Consider the following 18,417-nt stretch of genomic DNA (forward strand, 5'->3'; position numbering starts at 1 on the left):
ATACTCACTTGCAGCATCGCAAAGCCAATGTGTGAGTCCGTAAAATCTCCAATATAGTTCGTATTTTTTGTCGTGGATGTTGTTGTAGTGTTCGAACGAAAGAAGAAATCCAAAAATTAGTTGTATGATGTCAGCTATAGCCAAGGCTGATAAATAGGTGTTTGTTGAACTTCTCATCCTCCTTCTGAAAAAAAGGTATTGGTTATGTGTGTGAGAGATATATTTTTTGTATATTGATGAATGAAAAAAATATTGATTTGGATATATAGTTGAAAATATATGATTTGTTGATATCAAGTGTAGGTACTCGCAACTCATTTGCTTTTCGGTTGTTGTACTGAATATAGAATAAAGAAAATAACTTTTATCTAATTTCTACTAAGTGTATTATTTGTTACGACCGATTTCGGTTTATTAGACAATTTTCAATATATACACTCGTATATACAATCGTTCAACTCGTATCTTCCGTCCAGTCTCAGTGGAACCACCCTGTATTTTTTCGAAGAAAGAGAATACTTGGGAGAACATCCTGGCGCCGGCTCCACTCCTCGTCGAATATGGCTCAAGCCAAGTTTATTTTTGCCGAGGAATATACGTAGTTCTGTTTTGTTATTAGCACCTAACACATTCCCGAAAATAAACACCCGTTTATTTTGATCTTTCGAAAATAAATGAATTTGTCATAAAGCGCTCCAACTTGAGCGAGATTTACTGCATCGCTAATGAGCGAAAGGCGTTTTTTCGCGATTTATCACTCCAGAACTTATTCTTCTGGTACATCATTTTAGTTACCACTAGCGAGTGCTTGCCAAACGTTCCACGGTTTATAACGTTAAAAATTGGTAGAATTGGTCATTGATCTAATAATAATATGAGTCTAATATTTTTTACGAACTGCAACCATAAATTATTTTTCCAATATGATAAATTTTGCTACTGAACTTTCTAATATACATTTGGATTTAGGTTGAATTGGAATATCTGGTAGATAATATTCTTTTCAAAGCCTCTTTTCGTCCTTATTTTCCACGCGTACCGCTAAACCTTTTGTTTTTGCTCAAGAACTAAATTTGTCAAACATAACCTGAAATAAAGAGACCACTGCAACTCGGCAATTTGATGGAAGGTAAAAGTTCATTCCGCTTCTACCGTCGATGGACGTATTGCTGCTTTTCTCGTCGACAGGGAAGCTGATATTCCATTTTGTACACGTTTTCATATGAATGGCAATATTTTCGTTATCCACCGATTGATCTCATACACGTGATGAAATGAATAAAAACAGTTTTGTCTAATTTCCACTAGTTATTTTATTTTCACGACCTGTTTCGGGTTTTATCCTATTATCAAGTACAAAAACTAGTTCCACAGGAAAATTGATGATTGGATCACCGAAAACTGACAATTTGCTCGAGATAGCAGAGCCACAATCAAAATAGCAAGCCAGCAACTGTTTTTGTTGAACAAGACAAACGGCGTTTCAGCTATCTTGCTATTTTTATTTGTACTAGCCACACAGGGTAGATTTTATATGTCACCCCGTGTAGATTTCTAATCAAAATGGAAAACCTCCTGTTTACTCTGCTACGGGCAATGATTCAAGTGATTAGTGGAAGGTTATAGGATCAAAAAATAATAGATTTGTAAACCAAAGGGCCAACCTTGCCAGTACATCGATAAGCGACATCTTTGGGGCCTAAGTCGAGCATATATCGTGCAAGAGACACATTACCGAGAATATCCAGCTTTTCCTCTCGCTGCAACCCAACATTGAGAAAGTTGAGACTATCAGGAAAGCACTTGAGGCATCCCTATCCAAAATCAGATTTGAGGGGCTGACTTTGTCGAAAACTAATGACCAGGTGAAGTTTTTTGACTACAACCCCGACGGCTTTGGAGTTTGAATTCTACTTGAAAATTGATTTGATATGGTATCGTTGAAAACAGTATCCAGAAGAGAAGCAGTACGAGCTATTCGCTGTGTTGTACCACGACGGCAAAGAGCACACCACGGAACCGATGTCTTCCACGCCGGCAAAACTGTTGGTTGAGGTACGACGAATCCTCGATCAAGACCGTGCAGGAAAAATACGTGCTGAAGCTCCAGGTAACTTGAGTTCCTTATTTGTTGTTCTACAGACGTAGCGATACGAGCTGACCTCAATAACGTCCCCTATAGGGATATGAGCTTTCAATGGATTTATGATTTCTTTATTCTGCTGTGATGTAACTTCTATTTCATTTTCCTGCTCAATATAAGGAAACTAAGGAAAGAGACAGTTCGAAATACTTCTCAAAATCCGGATCTACAATTATCGTCCCACCTATGTGACCGGATATGCTTTATGGTCCAAATTCGTCTCGACACTCAAATTATTCATTGAATGTTCTTCATTTCTATAGAATACTGAGTTCATGGAGTAATACCTAAGAACTAGTAAAAAGGAGTATTTTCAAAGTGGTAAGCCTTCACACCAACGTTCCGGTCGAAGAAGCACTTCAAATCATACAGAGGAAGCTATCCAAAGACGAGGACCTGGAAGAAAGAACGAACGTATCTATATAAGTAACCATGGAATTACTAGAATGCTGTGTACGGAACTGCTATTTCCAACCGAAAGACGAATTCTTTACGCAAGATTAGGGACTGCCAATGGGATCGTCACTTTCATCAGTTATAGTTAACATATATATGGAGTGGAGTGAAACTCTGGCCATTGAAGAAGCCCACAAGAAGCCCTGAATCTGGTTGAGATACGTTGACGACACTTCCATAGAATGGAACCATGGGAGTACAGAATTAAACACCTTTCTGTCTGAAGCACATCAAAAGGTTGAAACCTTCCATCACTTTCATAGTGGAGAAGGACGTCCACAACGAATGGTTATTTTTGGACGTATTGGTGAAGAGGACCGACACTAAGTGAGAAACATCTGTGTACCAAAATCCCAGTCACACGTGACAGTACTTAAATCACGAATCCAACCACCATCAATCTACCAAAAGAGGAATCATGAAGACTCTAGTAGACCCTACTTTTGAGCTCTGTAATACGAAGGAAGGTCTTGAGAAGGAACTAGGCATCATCCGAAAAGATCTTCAACGGAATGGTTAATGATACAAAGTGACGGTGAAACAGTCTTTGGCTAAAAAACAGCAAGAGCTTCGTAAGGAAGAGAGGCCGTCACAACCAGTGCTTGCACTTCCTACCTCAGAGGATTATCGGAAAAGATAAGAAGAATTGGGTCCAAGTACAACATCAAAACCTGCTTCAGTTCCGGAAACACCATCCGTATCAGCCTCACCAGAATCAGGCCACCAAACGAGGACTGAGATTCCAAGAATTGCATTTAGCGTATATTTTGTTAGTGCAGCAAATCTTATATCGGTGAAACAAAGAGGCCATTGAAAGTTCGCATTGCGGAGCACAAGAGAAACACAGCGAGGTGAAACCAGCAAACCAGAAATAACAGAGAATGTTTGGACTCATCAACATAACATCAAGTGGTCCCAAGTTGAGATCATCCACAGGAAGGGACACTGGTTTAAGAGGAAGTTCAAAGAAGCGGCATATATGTTGTCCAACGACGTATTCAGAGTAGAGATACACAACATATGAAAACCTGTAGTCAAGCGGGAAAACGGTCAATTCCTGCTAAACCGATGAAGCGGAGAGAGGAAAGAGAGAATAAGTGAAAGCGCTCGAATGACCTATAAATAGTCATCTCTTGGAGGAATTGTGTTAGTTAGGAAAGCTATAGACGACCCTTCCCGATATAGAAGACCTCGACACTCTGTCGAATGAGTCCCTCATGTCCCCTGTTAACAGATTAACAATCTTTCTCTCATCCCAGCCAGGTAGGGGTGTACACCGTGATGTCTGAGGACTTTCATACCGCCACCATCATTCAGTCATGACCTGCCAGTCGTATGGGTTAGAGCGCCCGTACACGAGCCACATTTTGTGGTTGGATCGACCACACAATTGCAGTCGCGTTCCAGCGAACTCAAGCCGCCCATAAGAAATACTGTACTACACGTAAACGGGCGTTCACAAAAGTCAAAACGGACGTCTGCAGTCAACTTGCTGCTGATTTCCGCCGAGATGTCATCGCGACATCCGCCGTACATTAACCACAAACTTGCAGTCGTACCCAACCGCGTACACCGTGGTGTACTTCTTCTCATATTGGTCTCACAGCATTCAATTTTTGCCTCAACTGCAAGTGCGGTTTCTATGACCGCAAGTCGACCACAAAAATGTGGTTGGATCAACCGCGAAGTGAAGTCAACGTGACCACAATGTTGTGGTTGCCTCAACTGCAAATATATGGTCCGTGTGTGACCGGACTAAGGGAGCTAGGCTCAAACTTGTTCTAAAACAAGATGGCTGTCGAATAGTCCAGTCATCACCCGTAGACGATTGTGGATACTAGGTTAGTTCCACCGATTGGAAATTGTGGATACTAACAATCGAAACGTCGTGAAATCAGTGTTGCCACAAGTTATCTTTTCATCAAGGTACATTTCTGAAAGGAAACGGGGTTGAATCGGTGTGGATCCACATTCACTTGATGATATCAATCACAGTGATGCATTGACGTATACCTATGATTGACGTTCTTTGTTCTATGATCAATTTGCGAACTTGACGTATACCTATGATTGTCGTTCTTTGTTTTATGATCAATTTGACGATCGTAATCAAAAACATAAGTCACATGTCATCGAATCCAAATTTGGGATCAATGTGTTTCCAAACCATTCCTCGAAAATATTAGCTTCCATGGTCTTATGATAGTCAAAATTCCTCAAGTTTTTTCCATATCACTTCAAAGAATTCGGACCCATCCTTTACTTCCTCCGCAATGAACAATAATTAGTCGCGATCCTTTGTTTGCAGGCTTGTTAGGTGTACACATTCTCGAACCATCAGTCCACCCTTTTGTAACTGTGTCGTGAGTGTCATATCAAGTTTCGTCCAACAAGATAATTGGCAGTTGTTCTTTTCTATATTTAGTTATTTGTTCTGAGTATTTGTTACGCAATTCCACTATTCTTCTGCTTTCCATAACTGTTTGACGTTTGTTTATTATTTTAAATCTAAATCCTAGTTTCTTTATCCAATTCTGAAGAGTTTTGTCACAGCACCTCATGTTATGGCCGGAAGTATTCTATTTCTTCCTTATGATTTCTGTTGTAGGAATCTCATTGCTTTTGTAACAGTCGTATATTGTTTTTTTCAATGATTTTATTAGATGAACATCTAAAGGTTTTAGTAATCCTGTATCACATCGCGTCTTGCATTCATTAGGTTTGTTTTTGACTGTTTTACGTACAGTTGAGAAAGGAATTTCCGTCAAATCTGATGTTACTTGTAAAAGTTTCTTTCCCTCGAAACCAAAAATGAGATGTATATTCTTATATACATTGAAACATACTCTCTGTAATTCAATACTCAAATGCATCTGAATCTTATTCACTGGTATCTCTTTTTCGCATTGTTCACCATCGCTATTGGAATCACTACGCTGGAAAAAGTCTACGTTGTTATCACACTCGTTATTACTATTAGTACTCGTCCAAGGACGCCACATTTTGAACAGATAAAAATTTTAAGTAATTATAACTGCACCAACATCGAATTTCCACACTCAAATCGCGATCAGTTCCTGAACTGAACACGACGGCGATAACCAGAGGCCGCATTCCCAGATTTCTATTCGTCAGCGTAACATATGACTTCTAATTCAATTTTATGACTCTTCAGCCAATCACAAAACTCGGTTAGTAAAAATTATCCAATACGAACCGCCAAGTCTCTACAGTCCACGTGGACTAGTTTGCTGCCGGTTCATTTCTATGTGTTGGTTTTTTTGGCCTTCGAGAGTGCCGACAACTTTAAGAGTGCACAATATCGGTTACTTCGACTATACATATCCCTATATTTATATCACAGACTGAGATTGCACATAATATAAACATTTCCATATTTACATTCTCAACTTTAACTAAAAATGTCGCATGCCATGTCACAAACATCAAATAACATTTCACACGCACAGAGCATGATCACGGCACTCGGTATCATTGGAAGAGCAGAAGAGCACCCAAGGAACCACCACCAGCGGTGCCAGACACTCAGTCTACGCCAACTTTGCCAAGGGTGGCTTGTGTAACGCGGTAGATTCAAAATCAAACCTCAAATACTTGTTAATTTTTTCAATTTCCATTTTACATTCTTTTGCTTCATATCTGAGCGGGGTAGACTTACTTGAGGGGAGCGAGAGGGTGAAATTAAGTTCAAGAGGGGTAGAACTACCCCGTACGGGGTAGTTGTGGCAACAGTGCGTGAAATAACTTGGTGTGAAATATTTTTTTGATTTACTTTTAATTTTTGCTGATTTCATTTCATTTTATTCGTTGTATTGTATTTTCATTTCAGGTTTTATTGCCTAATATAATTGGTATTTAAGCTATTCATTCTAATTATATTTGCTCTTTCATATATTTCGAATCATACTCATTACTGTCAGTATTATTATTACCTCGTTAATACCATTACAGTAACTGTGTTGCCGGCTAGACCCAGACATAGCAAGATCGGTACAAATACTCTCTGGACGTAAAATCTGGACCACAACAAAATTGCTTGGAATTGGCCTCGGCTTCATCCATTTCACCTGAAAAAAAAAACATTTCTTCCATAAAATGTTGAGTAATCTAAATTTCTACACCGTAACAACAAACAAATAATATGGAATCGACTTTTCACTGATGATGATCTCAATTCGAAAATCATTTTTATGATCTGACATTCAAATTGAAGTTAACACTGCAATTTTTGTTTTGATGCCCTTGATAATGTCAAATATTTAAGCGAATACATGAATTGAAAAATGCTCCAACCTCAACTTCAATATTCCGAAACAAAAACACTCAGTATCCAGAATTCCATCTTTTAATATTCCAAGTTCATAGACATCAAAATTGATACGATCACAGGATATAGAAATATAAAACAATCTTCAAATACGCAAACTTTGCACAGATTGCATGTTGAGCATTTCACCTTAGTACGGTGACCGTTTCAAAGTTGCAATGTCTGCATATAAATCTTCATAAATATTGAGAGAGGTCAAGTTCATCAAACAGACAGTATTGAGAAATTCATTCAGTATTTGAATTGAAGGGGTTATATATATATATATATATATATATATATATATATATATATATATATATATATATATATATATATATATATATATATATATATATATATGTATATATATATATATATATATATATATATATATATATTTTATTTTATTTGTTTCGAAAGAATTTTTTCTTTCCTGCTGGGTGGTAGTATAATGTAAGTTTTTGGTGATTTATTGTGTTTTTGAATAACATTTAAGTGTAAGTTTATTCCTGAAGTATTTTCTCCGTTTCTTTACAATAAATATTTAATTAAGTTTTCAAATGAGTTCTTTCATTATTTGGATGAATGATGAATGGGTGCAACAGAGAATAAAATTATCTCGTTAATAAGCCAAGCGAGTACTGAGTTGCGACCATAACTACACACATCGGAAAAGTCTAGGGATATTTTTAAAAATGGCAATATTTTTTTTTTAGATCGCTTTAGGGAAAAAAAGTTGACGGGTGATTATTAAACGAATGTAACTTACAACAAAATTTATTAAATGGTCAAAAATACTGAGTGCGCATATAAGCAAAACTAAAAAAAAATATGGCTCTTCTTTGGCACCACAAAAAAAATCATCAATCAGAATCAGTACAAAGTATGGCCTCCACGCTGGTTTATTACGGCCCTACATCTATCGTGCATCGACAAAATGAGATTGTCAATGTCTTGTTGAGGTACATTTGCCCATTCAGCGATTAAAAGCTCTCTCAATTGAAACGTTGTGTGAATGTTCCCCATATGCGGAGTAATTCTTCGTTGGAGCATGTCCCACACATGCTCGATGGGATTCAGGTCCGGTGATTGTGCTGGCCATGGCAATACATCAACTCCTTCGTTGGTGAACCAGTCAGTCACTAGACGCGCGACATGTGGACGAGCATTATCGTGCATTAGGTGGAAGTTTTCACCAACAGCACCAGCAAACGGACGGACGATAGGTAGAAGAATGGTGTCGAGGTACTGTCGAGCTGTGAGGGAGCGATTTGGAAAAACGAGATCGGTTCTGCCGCCGATCATGATTCCGCCCCATAGACTTCCTGGACATGTCTCAAACGTCCATTATTTCCAGGTCGTCTCCACAGTCTTACTCGACGAGAATCTGGATGAAATCCAAATCTGGATTCGTCTGTAAACAAAACTGACGCCCAATCATTTGCATCCCAGTTTTGATGTTCTTGACACCACTCTAATCTTCTACCGCGATTGCCTCTCGACAAAGGTGGACATCTAAGTGGCCTTCTGTTGTGGAGATCTGCTTCATGCAGTCGATTTCTGACAGTATCACGACCAATGGTTACCTGGTGCGTCTGCTGCAACACGTTAACCAACTCAGGTGCTGTGATTGTCGGTTGTCTTCTTGCGGTTAAGACCAAAAATCGGTCTTGAACTTCAGTTGTAGCGCGTCCTCGCCCTGTTGTTGTTGTTGTTCGGCTGGACTGCCAGTTTCACGGAAACGCCGCCACAATCGACTGATAACACTTTGGGAGACCCCCCAAACGAAGAGCTACATCATTTTGTCGCATGCCACCTTGAAGAAGCCCTACAGCTCTATTCATCTCAGCCAATGGTAAGTGATGGCGTTCCATGTTAAAGCACAATATTTCCAGTTTAATTGCTGAGCAAGAACTGCATAGAATGTACAAACTCGACACTTTCAGATTATTCATTTTAGCCGAAAACCTACAGTTTGTAAAAAACTTGATAAAAGATTAGTTACCGTTTTTGCAGGCTTTGTTCAACCCATAGGAATCTACAGGGTGGTCGAGTGTACCAATTTAATCGAAATTAAACGACCTCATGCATTTATTTTTATGATATTTAGTATGTTATGAAAATATCCCTAGACTTTTTCGATGTGTGTAATATTGATTCCAAATTTTCTCATAAAACACGTAATACGAGTATATCTGACGAATCCATCATCTGGCAAACATTCCTTGGAAATCCAATCATCAACGTGTGCACTGATCTACCATTGAACCATTGCCAAAAAGGTATCCCAAAAGAACGTAAGATAACACTCGAACTTCAAACACCTCACCGGCCATCTGTTCAAATTGCGTTCGTAGTAAAAATACGCGTTTCATAAAAATCTGTAGGCGGCAGATTGTTTTTTTTCCATTTATCGTCTCCGAGGAACTGGAGTGGAACTTCTTGCAATAACTCATTTTGCACATCACAGTTTTATTATTCAATATAGTAGTCTCATCAATAAGTTCAAAAACATGAAAAATAGAGATAAAGGTCCTGAAAATATGAGCGATGGCTCATTCGATTCGGAATCACCTCTAGAAAAATGTTTTTGTTAATTGTTATTAACAAAATAAGATAAAAAAAATGGTTTTTCATTAATAACTCAAAAAATATTAATATTTATTTATTTATTATAATATAATTTTTGTATGGCATTTTTTTATATATAGCTGTTTTTATATTTTTTTTTTGCTTCAGAAACAAAATATAACGTTGGTCAATATTTGTTAATAACAAATTGTTAAACTAATAAACAATTAAATAATAAACAAAACATTTCTTTTTCCAAACTATTTAAAAGTGTAAATTATGATTTTTAAAAGCAAAATTATTTCTTAACTAATTATTTAAACAATCGAAATATAAAAAAATCGATTTTAAACAATTAAAAATTGAAACTAAGAAAAAAAATGGTTTTTAAAATCATAATTATCTCTAGACAACAAAATAGCCAAAAAAATTTAAAAATATTGAATTTCTCTATTTGTTAAAAACAATTTGATAATCAAATTACGTAAAAAATTCATATCCTATGTTAATGACTGCCATTGTTTAATGTGAAAACAGACATAGCTGAATAACAATTGGAAAAAAAATTTTTCAACATTTTTTAGATATTTAATTTTGGAATAGTTATAAAAAATCATAATTAACAAATTAATAAATTTTTATGAACTTTTATCGCAGGATCGTATGAAGTACATATATCAAAAGGACTCCACAAAGTTTAAAATGTATAGGCCAATTATTTATACATTTTATCCCATTATTCATGCCAACGGAGATTGGGAAAAATTTGTTAGTTAACAATTGAATAACTTTTTAAAAAATGGTGATGAAACTTTTTTTTCTACGGGACTCGATTCATTCAAGTGTTAAGAAGATACTAGATTTTTTCAAATTTTTAAAATGACATTTCATGTTATAAAAAAAATATTTCTTTTGATAAACTCTCTTTAGCGGCAGCGCGCGCATGCCTATTTTCAACGTCAAATTAAAATTATAAATAATGGAGATAGAGTTTCGGGTGTCAGGACTTTTTCATCGGAAATTTCCTCCTCTTCAACGAGCTTTTTTCGAAATTGCTTAAATGTTAATATTTTTTGAGTTAATTACGAAAAACTAAATACCATTTTTTTCAAATCTAATTTTGTTAATAACAATTGCAATTTTTTACCTGCACCAAAATCGTTCAAAAACATTTTTCTAGAGGTGATTCTGAATCGAATGAGCTATCGCTAATTTTTTTAGGACCTTTATCTCTATTTTTGATGTTTTTGAACTTGTTGATTAGATTATGAACTGTATCATGGAAATAGACGTTGTGCTGCGAGAGACGCTGAACTGTTCAATGAACAACATGGGAAGAATGTGTCGCGACAGTATGTTTTCGATTTATTTGCAAAATTTCGCGCAACTGGATCTGTAGCAAAAAAAAAAGGTAAATCAAAGCATCAGTAACAAATGAGGCCATGTTGAACTTGACCATACTTAAAGCACAAGAAATTTAGCATTTGTTTCCGGGGTGTCACGAACTAGCATTCGGCGTATTTTAAAAACCCACAAAATGCATCCTTACAAGATTAAATTAACGCAAGAACTGAATGAAGATAATTTCGATCGACGCTTGCAATTTTGCGAGTTGGTTAGTGAATGAGCGGTGGAAAATCCACATTTTGTTTTTAACATTTTCTTCAGTGATGAATGTTCTTTTTTTCTAAATAGCACAGCCATGATTGTCGCTATTGGGCTGATTCAAATCCTCACATTTTTCATGAAGTGCATACTCAACGTCCACAAAAATTAAATGTGTGGTCTGGAGCTTCTGGAAGATACTATTAATCCCCTTCTCACTGATATTATTGAAAATGACCACAATTATCGGGAGGATCTGTTAATATTTCAACAAGATGGGGCTCCTTCGCACTATGCTCTGTATGTTCGGTAGTATTAAGATCAGACTTTTCCTGATCACTGGATTGCGAGGAGGGACACTATCAAATGGCCACCACGATCACCAGACCTTTCGCCGTTAGATTTCTTTCTATGGGGTCATTTGAAAAGCAGATTTTCTGTACTCCTCCTGCATTCCTCGAAGATTTACGGCAACGAATCACAAATGAATGTCGCTAATCACTCCAGAAATGCTCCACAATGTTCGAGAACGTTTTCATCACAATCTCTAATATTGCATGGAAGCTGGAGGTGCCCATTTTGAGCATATGCTAAAATGAGAATAAGGTAAGTAACTTCAACTCTAAATTTAATATGGTTCGTCCAAATTAAAAAAATATACACCATTGTTTAGAGAATTCCAAGGTCTATCAAACGATGTGCGACTCGCCTCCAGTTCCCTATTAAAATCACAAGGGTTGTTCACCCCTCTGCTCCGGGGTTGAAGTGACAACACTGTAAATAGGGAGAAAAAGTTCCCCTCCTAATGAAAATCTACCTGTCTGAGCGTTTTTTGGGATTTGCAAAATTAGTTCCCAAAACCTCCATGTCAAGTTTTCGATGGTCCACCCTGTATATGTTTTGACATTCGTATAAATATCCCGTGTTAGGAGTCACACGTTAAATGGTAAGACCTCGTCAGTCCCTAACTCGCAGAAGTTTCGACTTCTGAGGGTTGTCGTTCGTAGGGGTAACGGAAAAAACATATTTTAACATATTTCAACATCAAATTCCAAGTCCTTAATCGCTTATAAATGAGTGAAGCAATTCCTGACAAACACCGTGCTAACTACACAACGCACAATAATTTTTGAAAGTAAAAAAAGTTTTTGCAAGTGCATTCAGATCAATATCGTCTAGGATAAATTGTGACTATTTTTGACAGAGAAAGTTTGGTCTAAATAGGATTCGTTAATTTCTTCAGTGCTAGTCGAATAAATACAAATGCTCTAAAATTATTATTATTATTATTATTTATTATTATTATTATTTATTAACTTCAGGTACAATATAAAATATAGAATATAGACAATATATCCTTATTTACACTTACATTAGCTAAAATACATATATATATACAGGGTGTCCCTGGACTTCCTCTTTTCCTCTAGGGAATGTATAGATGGGGTCAAAATATCACCAGTACTTCATATAACTTTTTTTCCTAAAAGTCTTCGTAACCAAGTTACGGGCCCTCGAAGTTACAAAATGAAAAATGTTTTTCTTTTATAACTTTTCAAGTGAATATTCAAAATCATCCAAATTTTGGTAATTGACTAAACAAATGAATTCCGTCGATGAGCTTTCATGCAGGAGTCAGTTGTTTTGCTACAAGGTCAGGAACGGACTACCCCCGATGGTCCACACCCCAAAACTTTGAAATGACAGATATTTTTCAATATTTTTCAACAAAATAAGGTTACTTGGACAATTTTATGAATAAAAGTACTCGTGTGGAAAGTCGATCGGAGCAACGAGTCTTGATAAAAATGTAGTTCTACTCGACGACATCAAACCCGCTCGTCCACCATTATTTGAAATGAATAATTATCAAAGCAGAAATAATAATGATAACGTTAATTCAACAACATTTATAACAGGAATAATACAAAGTATGCTAAAATGAAGTCGTAAACAAAAAGTACAGTACCTATATGGAAGTTTAAGTCACAATTGTGATAGCAGATATTTTTTCAAAAGAAATATCAAGTTCTGTAGATTCGTGGTGTTTTTAAACTAACAAGCTACTCTACTATGAAATATCGAATTCATTCCATATTTTGTATGTACATAATACGTGTGGAATAATCACGTTTCGTGTTGATCAGTTATCTGAATCTCATGAAACTCAACATTCGAATGTTTCAAATTCTTCTTCACAGCTAAACTGTTGAGGAGTTTCAATGATAATTATAATTTTATGGGAGAAATTCTTTAACACGAATCTAAATTTAGCTGAAAAAACGCACATCGGAAAAAATATTTACTATACTAATAAAAAGCAAACGAATGAACTACAAAAACAGCTGCACATGATCAGGTGAAAAATATCCAGGTAATAATTATGTTCCATTTCTTTCACAGATGTTGACAAAAAAACCTTTTAGAAAGTTTTGATAAAAAATGAGAAACTGGAATGCGATTTTGTTTTGTTGAGTGGTGCGTTGTCATATGACTATCATTGTATTGTCAATATTCTATAGGATATTTTGAATTTTTTTGATATGGCCGAACAGTTTACATTCAATGAATATGCAGATATGCATGTATTTTATGGACGAGCATTTTGTAATGCTGCAGAAGCTCGTCGTCTGTATTCCGAGCATTTTCCCAATCGAACGGTACCGTCAAGAGAAACATTCGAGCGTGTCGATCGCAGCTTGAGGGAGACAGGTATGTAATAATTGATAATTAATTTGAGCACGTTGTTTTATTTCGATATTATTGTAGGTACAGTTTTGCCAAAACGAGGTGGTGAGTGCGCTCCTAGGACTGTACGTACCGTTGTATTGGAGGAAAATATTTTGGAAGCCGTCGCTGATGATCCTTCAATGAGCATCAGAAATCTATCAGAACAGTTCCATACATCCAAGTTCACTATTCATAGAATAATTAGGGAACAACTGCTCCACCCATTTCACATCCAGAAGGTACATGCCATGACACCTCAAGATTTTCCAGCACGACTGGAATATGCCAATTGGTTCATGGATAGGCAAAGAGAGGATATGACTTTTATTAATCGAGTTTTATTCACTGATGAAGCAGGTTTCAGTAGAGATGGAGTTATCAACTCTCATAATCTCCACATATGGGCCGAAGAAAATCCCCATGGGATATTGCAAACCAAACACCAACGGAAATTCAACGTGAATGTTTGGGCTGGTATCATAGGAAACCATCTTATAGGACCATTCGTTCTACAGGACCGATTGAATGGAGAACGTTATTTGGAGTTCATTCAGAACGATTTGAATGGACTTTTGGAACATGTTCCATTGCAAACGCGAAGAGATATGTGGTTTATGCATGATGGCGCTCCTCCTCATTTTAGTTTGATTGTGCGTGACCATCTGAACCATATTTTCCACAATAGATGGATTGGTAGAGGTGGGCCATATTCATGGCCATCGCGGTCTCCGGATTTAAATCCATTGGATTTCTTTCTGTGGGGGCATCTAAAAAGCCTTGTTTACGCTACACCTATTCACACAAGAGATGCATTGTTGAATAGAATAACATTACATTGTGAAGCCATACGAAACGACCCTGGAATGATATTTCAAGTACAGAGAGGGTGTCTTCGCAGACTAAGAAAATGTATAGAGAGAGAAGGTGGTCATATCGAGCAGTTTCTGTAACGGATTTTTCATTTCTGTTTGCTCTTAAGGCTCTTGCGTTTCGTTAGTTAAACGTGTTTGCATTATAAAAATTCGTTATGAACATTTTACCTATCATTTCCATTTTCCTTAAAAACTAATATTTTCGAATAATGGTAGACATCTCAGGATAAATGTTGTTGAATTAACGTTATCATTATTATTTCTGCTCTGATAATTATTCATTTCAAATAATGGTGGACGAGCGGGTTTGATGTCGTCGAGTGAAACTACATTTTTATCAAGACTCGTTGCTCCGATCGACTTTCCACACGAGTACTTTTATTCATAAAATTGTCCAAGTAACCTTAATTTGTTGAAAAATATTGAAAAATATCTGTCATTTCAAAGTTTTGGGGTGTGGACCATCGGGGGTAGTCCGTTCCTGACTTTGTAGCAAAACAACTGACTCCTGCATGAAAGCTCATCGAAGGAATTCATTTGTTTAGTCAATTACCAAAATTTGGATGATTTTGAATATTCACTTGAAAAGTTATCAAAGAAAAACATTTTTCATTTTGCAACTTCGAGGGCCCGTTACTTGGTAACGAAGGATTTTAGGAAAAAAAGTTATATGAAGTACTGGTGATATTTTGACCCCATCTATACATTCCCGAGAGGAAAAGAGGAAGTCCAGGGACACCCTGTACTATATATATATATATACATATATACACATATACACACACATACACACATATACACATATATACATACATACACATATACACATACATATGGTCAGTTTGTTTTTCGATTTAAAGATATATTTATATAATAACGGAACACTATTTGAGGTTAATAACTATATATGTATAGACACAGAAATATTATCAATACACTATTTTATGTATCTCTGTACGTGGCAAACTGGTAATGTAGTCATTTAATCGTTTTTAAATTCATTTTAGTTTTTTGAACTTTTTATTTGATTGGGTAGCGAATTTAAAAATTTGAGGCTGAGGTAGCTGTAGCTTTTTTGTCCTACAACTTTGTTCATAAACGGCATTTTGAAGTTAAGTTGTTTTCATAAACATGTTTCAAGAACTGGTTATATCAACATAAACGAGCAAATTTGATATTTCTCAACAGAAACTATTTCAGGTACATCAGTTTGTTTTGTTTACCAAGTAACTATTATAAAACTCGGAAAACATATATTTTTTCATCATAAGGATATCAACTGTCAGAGGGGAAAGTTACTAACTCACGCTGAGAATATATAGTTGTTTTCCTGAGAGAGAAACAGTACATAAAGCAGACACATAATTACTTACATGCAGTCACTCAAAAAAATGTATATACATTGTCCTTCTTCCAGAGGATTGTTGGTGGGATTATTCTAACAAAATGTCATTCAAAAAGTGATCAGGTGTAACTGCATTAAAGTTATCAAGAAATCGATAAAAAGATATACCCTATCTCGACTCAAACGTAAACACAAACAAATCGTATGGACAGTTCGAAAACAGATGCTATTTTCTGAATGGAAAAAAAGTGTCTGCTGTGTGTATTTGTTGGAGAAAAATACTGTCAAACTTGTAACTGAAATTCTTGACGCAACTGCAAAAAAATGAAAAAAGACACATAGAAAACTTTGGAATACTTTTGACAGTGGGTGTTGCAATTCATTTATTTCCACCATTTTGTAGTAGTTGAAGATATTGACATTATATTCTAGGGTTGTGAAGCATTTGTCAGGAGCTTCAAAAAGATTCCAAATGGAAAGTTTCATCTGTCAATTTTACTTCAAAATAACGTATTCGTGTATTAATTTAATTATCCAAAATTTCAATTTTTTGTGTTGACCCGTTCAAAAAATAAAAGGGGGGGCATTAAAGAAATGCACTGCATATTGCCCTGTAAATGGATTCATCTGTTGGTCAATAACTTTTGTATTTCAAGGACATACCAAAAAATGCATATCAAAACTGATTCAAGGATTGGAATCAACGCTGGCACAAGCTTATTATATCTGAGGGGGGCTACTTTGAAGGAGACAAAAGAAAAATTGATGAAAAAATTAATATTTTCTGATAAAAGTCAAATCCACCTCACTGCAAGATTTGGCCCGAAGTGATATCCATGCATATAAGACAAGTTGAATGAAAGCTTGTAAAAATAACTCTCGTATATAAATATCAGGCATTCAAAATGGCGAAAGAACTAGGACTCACGTTCTAGATGATTTTCATTCTTCTTGTAGCAACGTTCTTGAATCCGAACAACTTCAGTTCGTTTCACTTGGACAGCAAACACATCTGTAACAAATGATACACAGTTCAAAAAGTTTTGAATAAAATTGGTTTCGAAATTTTCCAACCCTAGTCTAATCCACAAGTTTAAAAACAGAAAAATAGAGATAAAGGTCCTAAAAGTATGAGTGATAGCTCATTCGATTCGGAATCACTTCTAGAAAAATGTTTTGAAGGATTTTGGTGCAGGTAAAAAATTGCAATTGTTATTAACAAAATAAGATTTAAAAAAAAGGGATTTAGTTTTTCGTTAATAACTCAAAAAATATTAATATTTAAGCAATTTTGAAAAGAGCTCGTTAAAGAGGAGGAAATTTCTCGACTCCCGAAACTCTATCTCCATTATTTATAATTTTAATTCGACGTTGAAAATACGGTTCCGCGCGGCTGTTACGGCATACACGCGCTGTAGCTAAAGAGAGTTTATCAAAAAAATAATTTTTTTATAACATAAAATGTCATTTTAAAAATTTGAAAAAAATCTAGTATCTTCTCAACACTTGAATGAATCGAGTCCCGTAGAAAAAAAAGTGTTATCAGCATTTTTCAAAAAGTTATTCAATTGTTCACTAACAAATTTTTTTCCTATTTCCGTTGGCATTTATAATGGGATAAAAGGTATAAATAATTGGCCTATAAATTTTAAACTACGTGGAGCCCTTTTGATATATATATATATATATATATATATATATATATATATATATATATATAATATATATATATATATATATATATATATATAAATATATATATATATATATATATATATATATATATATATATATATATATATATATACTTCATACGATCCTGCGATAAAAGTTCATAACAATTTATTAATTTGTTGATTATGATTTTTTATAACTATTGCAAAATGAAATATCTAAAAATTGTTGATAAATTTGTTTTTTTCAATTGATATTTAGCTATGTCTGTTTTCACAATAAACAATGGCAATTATTAACATAGGATATGAATTTTTTACGTAATTTGTTTATTAAATTGTTTTAAACAAATAGAGAAATTCAATATTTTTGAAAATTTTTTTTTCCATTTTGTTGTCTAAAGATAATTATGATTGAAAATTTTGTTCCCTTTTTTTTAATTTTTAATTGTTTAAAATCGATTTTTTTTATATTTTGATTGTTTAAATGATAAGTAGAGAAATAATTTTGCTTTTAAAAATCATAATTTACACTTTCAAATAGTTTGGCAGATTTTTTGAAATTTATTATTCAATTGTTTACTAGTTTAACAAATTCTTATAAACAAACATTGACCAACGTCATATTTTTTTCTGAAGCAGAAAGAAATTTAAAAAAAATGACATAAAAAAGTATTATAATAAATGAAAAA

General features: G+C 35.0%; 1 protein-coding gene across 2 annotated transcripts in view; it reads right to left on the reverse strand.

Moving 5' to 3' along the window:
* Nucleotides 1-18,417, reverse strand: part of Proc-R (Proctolin receptor) — a 39,267-nt gene that overhangs the window by 7,839 nt on the left and 13,011 nt on the right. For both annotated transcript variants that reach the window (XM_023159310.2, XM_023159309.2), the window contains exons 2-4: nt 16,981-17,064; nt 6,553-6,687; nt 9-184 (exon numbers count right to left, since the gene is read on the reverse strand). In XM_023159310.2, coding sequence (XP_023015078.2) covers nt 9-184; nt 6,553-6,566 — 190 coding nt within the window. In that variant the 5' untranslated portion in view covers nt 6,567-6,687; nt 16,981-17,064. The remainder of the gene's footprint in view (nt 1-8; nt 185-6,552; nt 6,688-16,980; nt 17,065-18,417) is intronic.

The sequence above is a fragment of the Leptinotarsa decemlineata genome, unplaced genomic scaffold, assembly GCF_025532065.1.
Source record: "Leptinotarsa decemlineata unplaced genomic scaffold, Ldec_3_MD MMD2_P_RNA_scaffold_2, whole genome shotgun sequence".
Classification (NCBI taxonomy): Eukaryota; Metazoa; Arthropoda; class Insecta; order Coleoptera; family Chrysomelidae; genus Leptinotarsa; species Leptinotarsa decemlineata.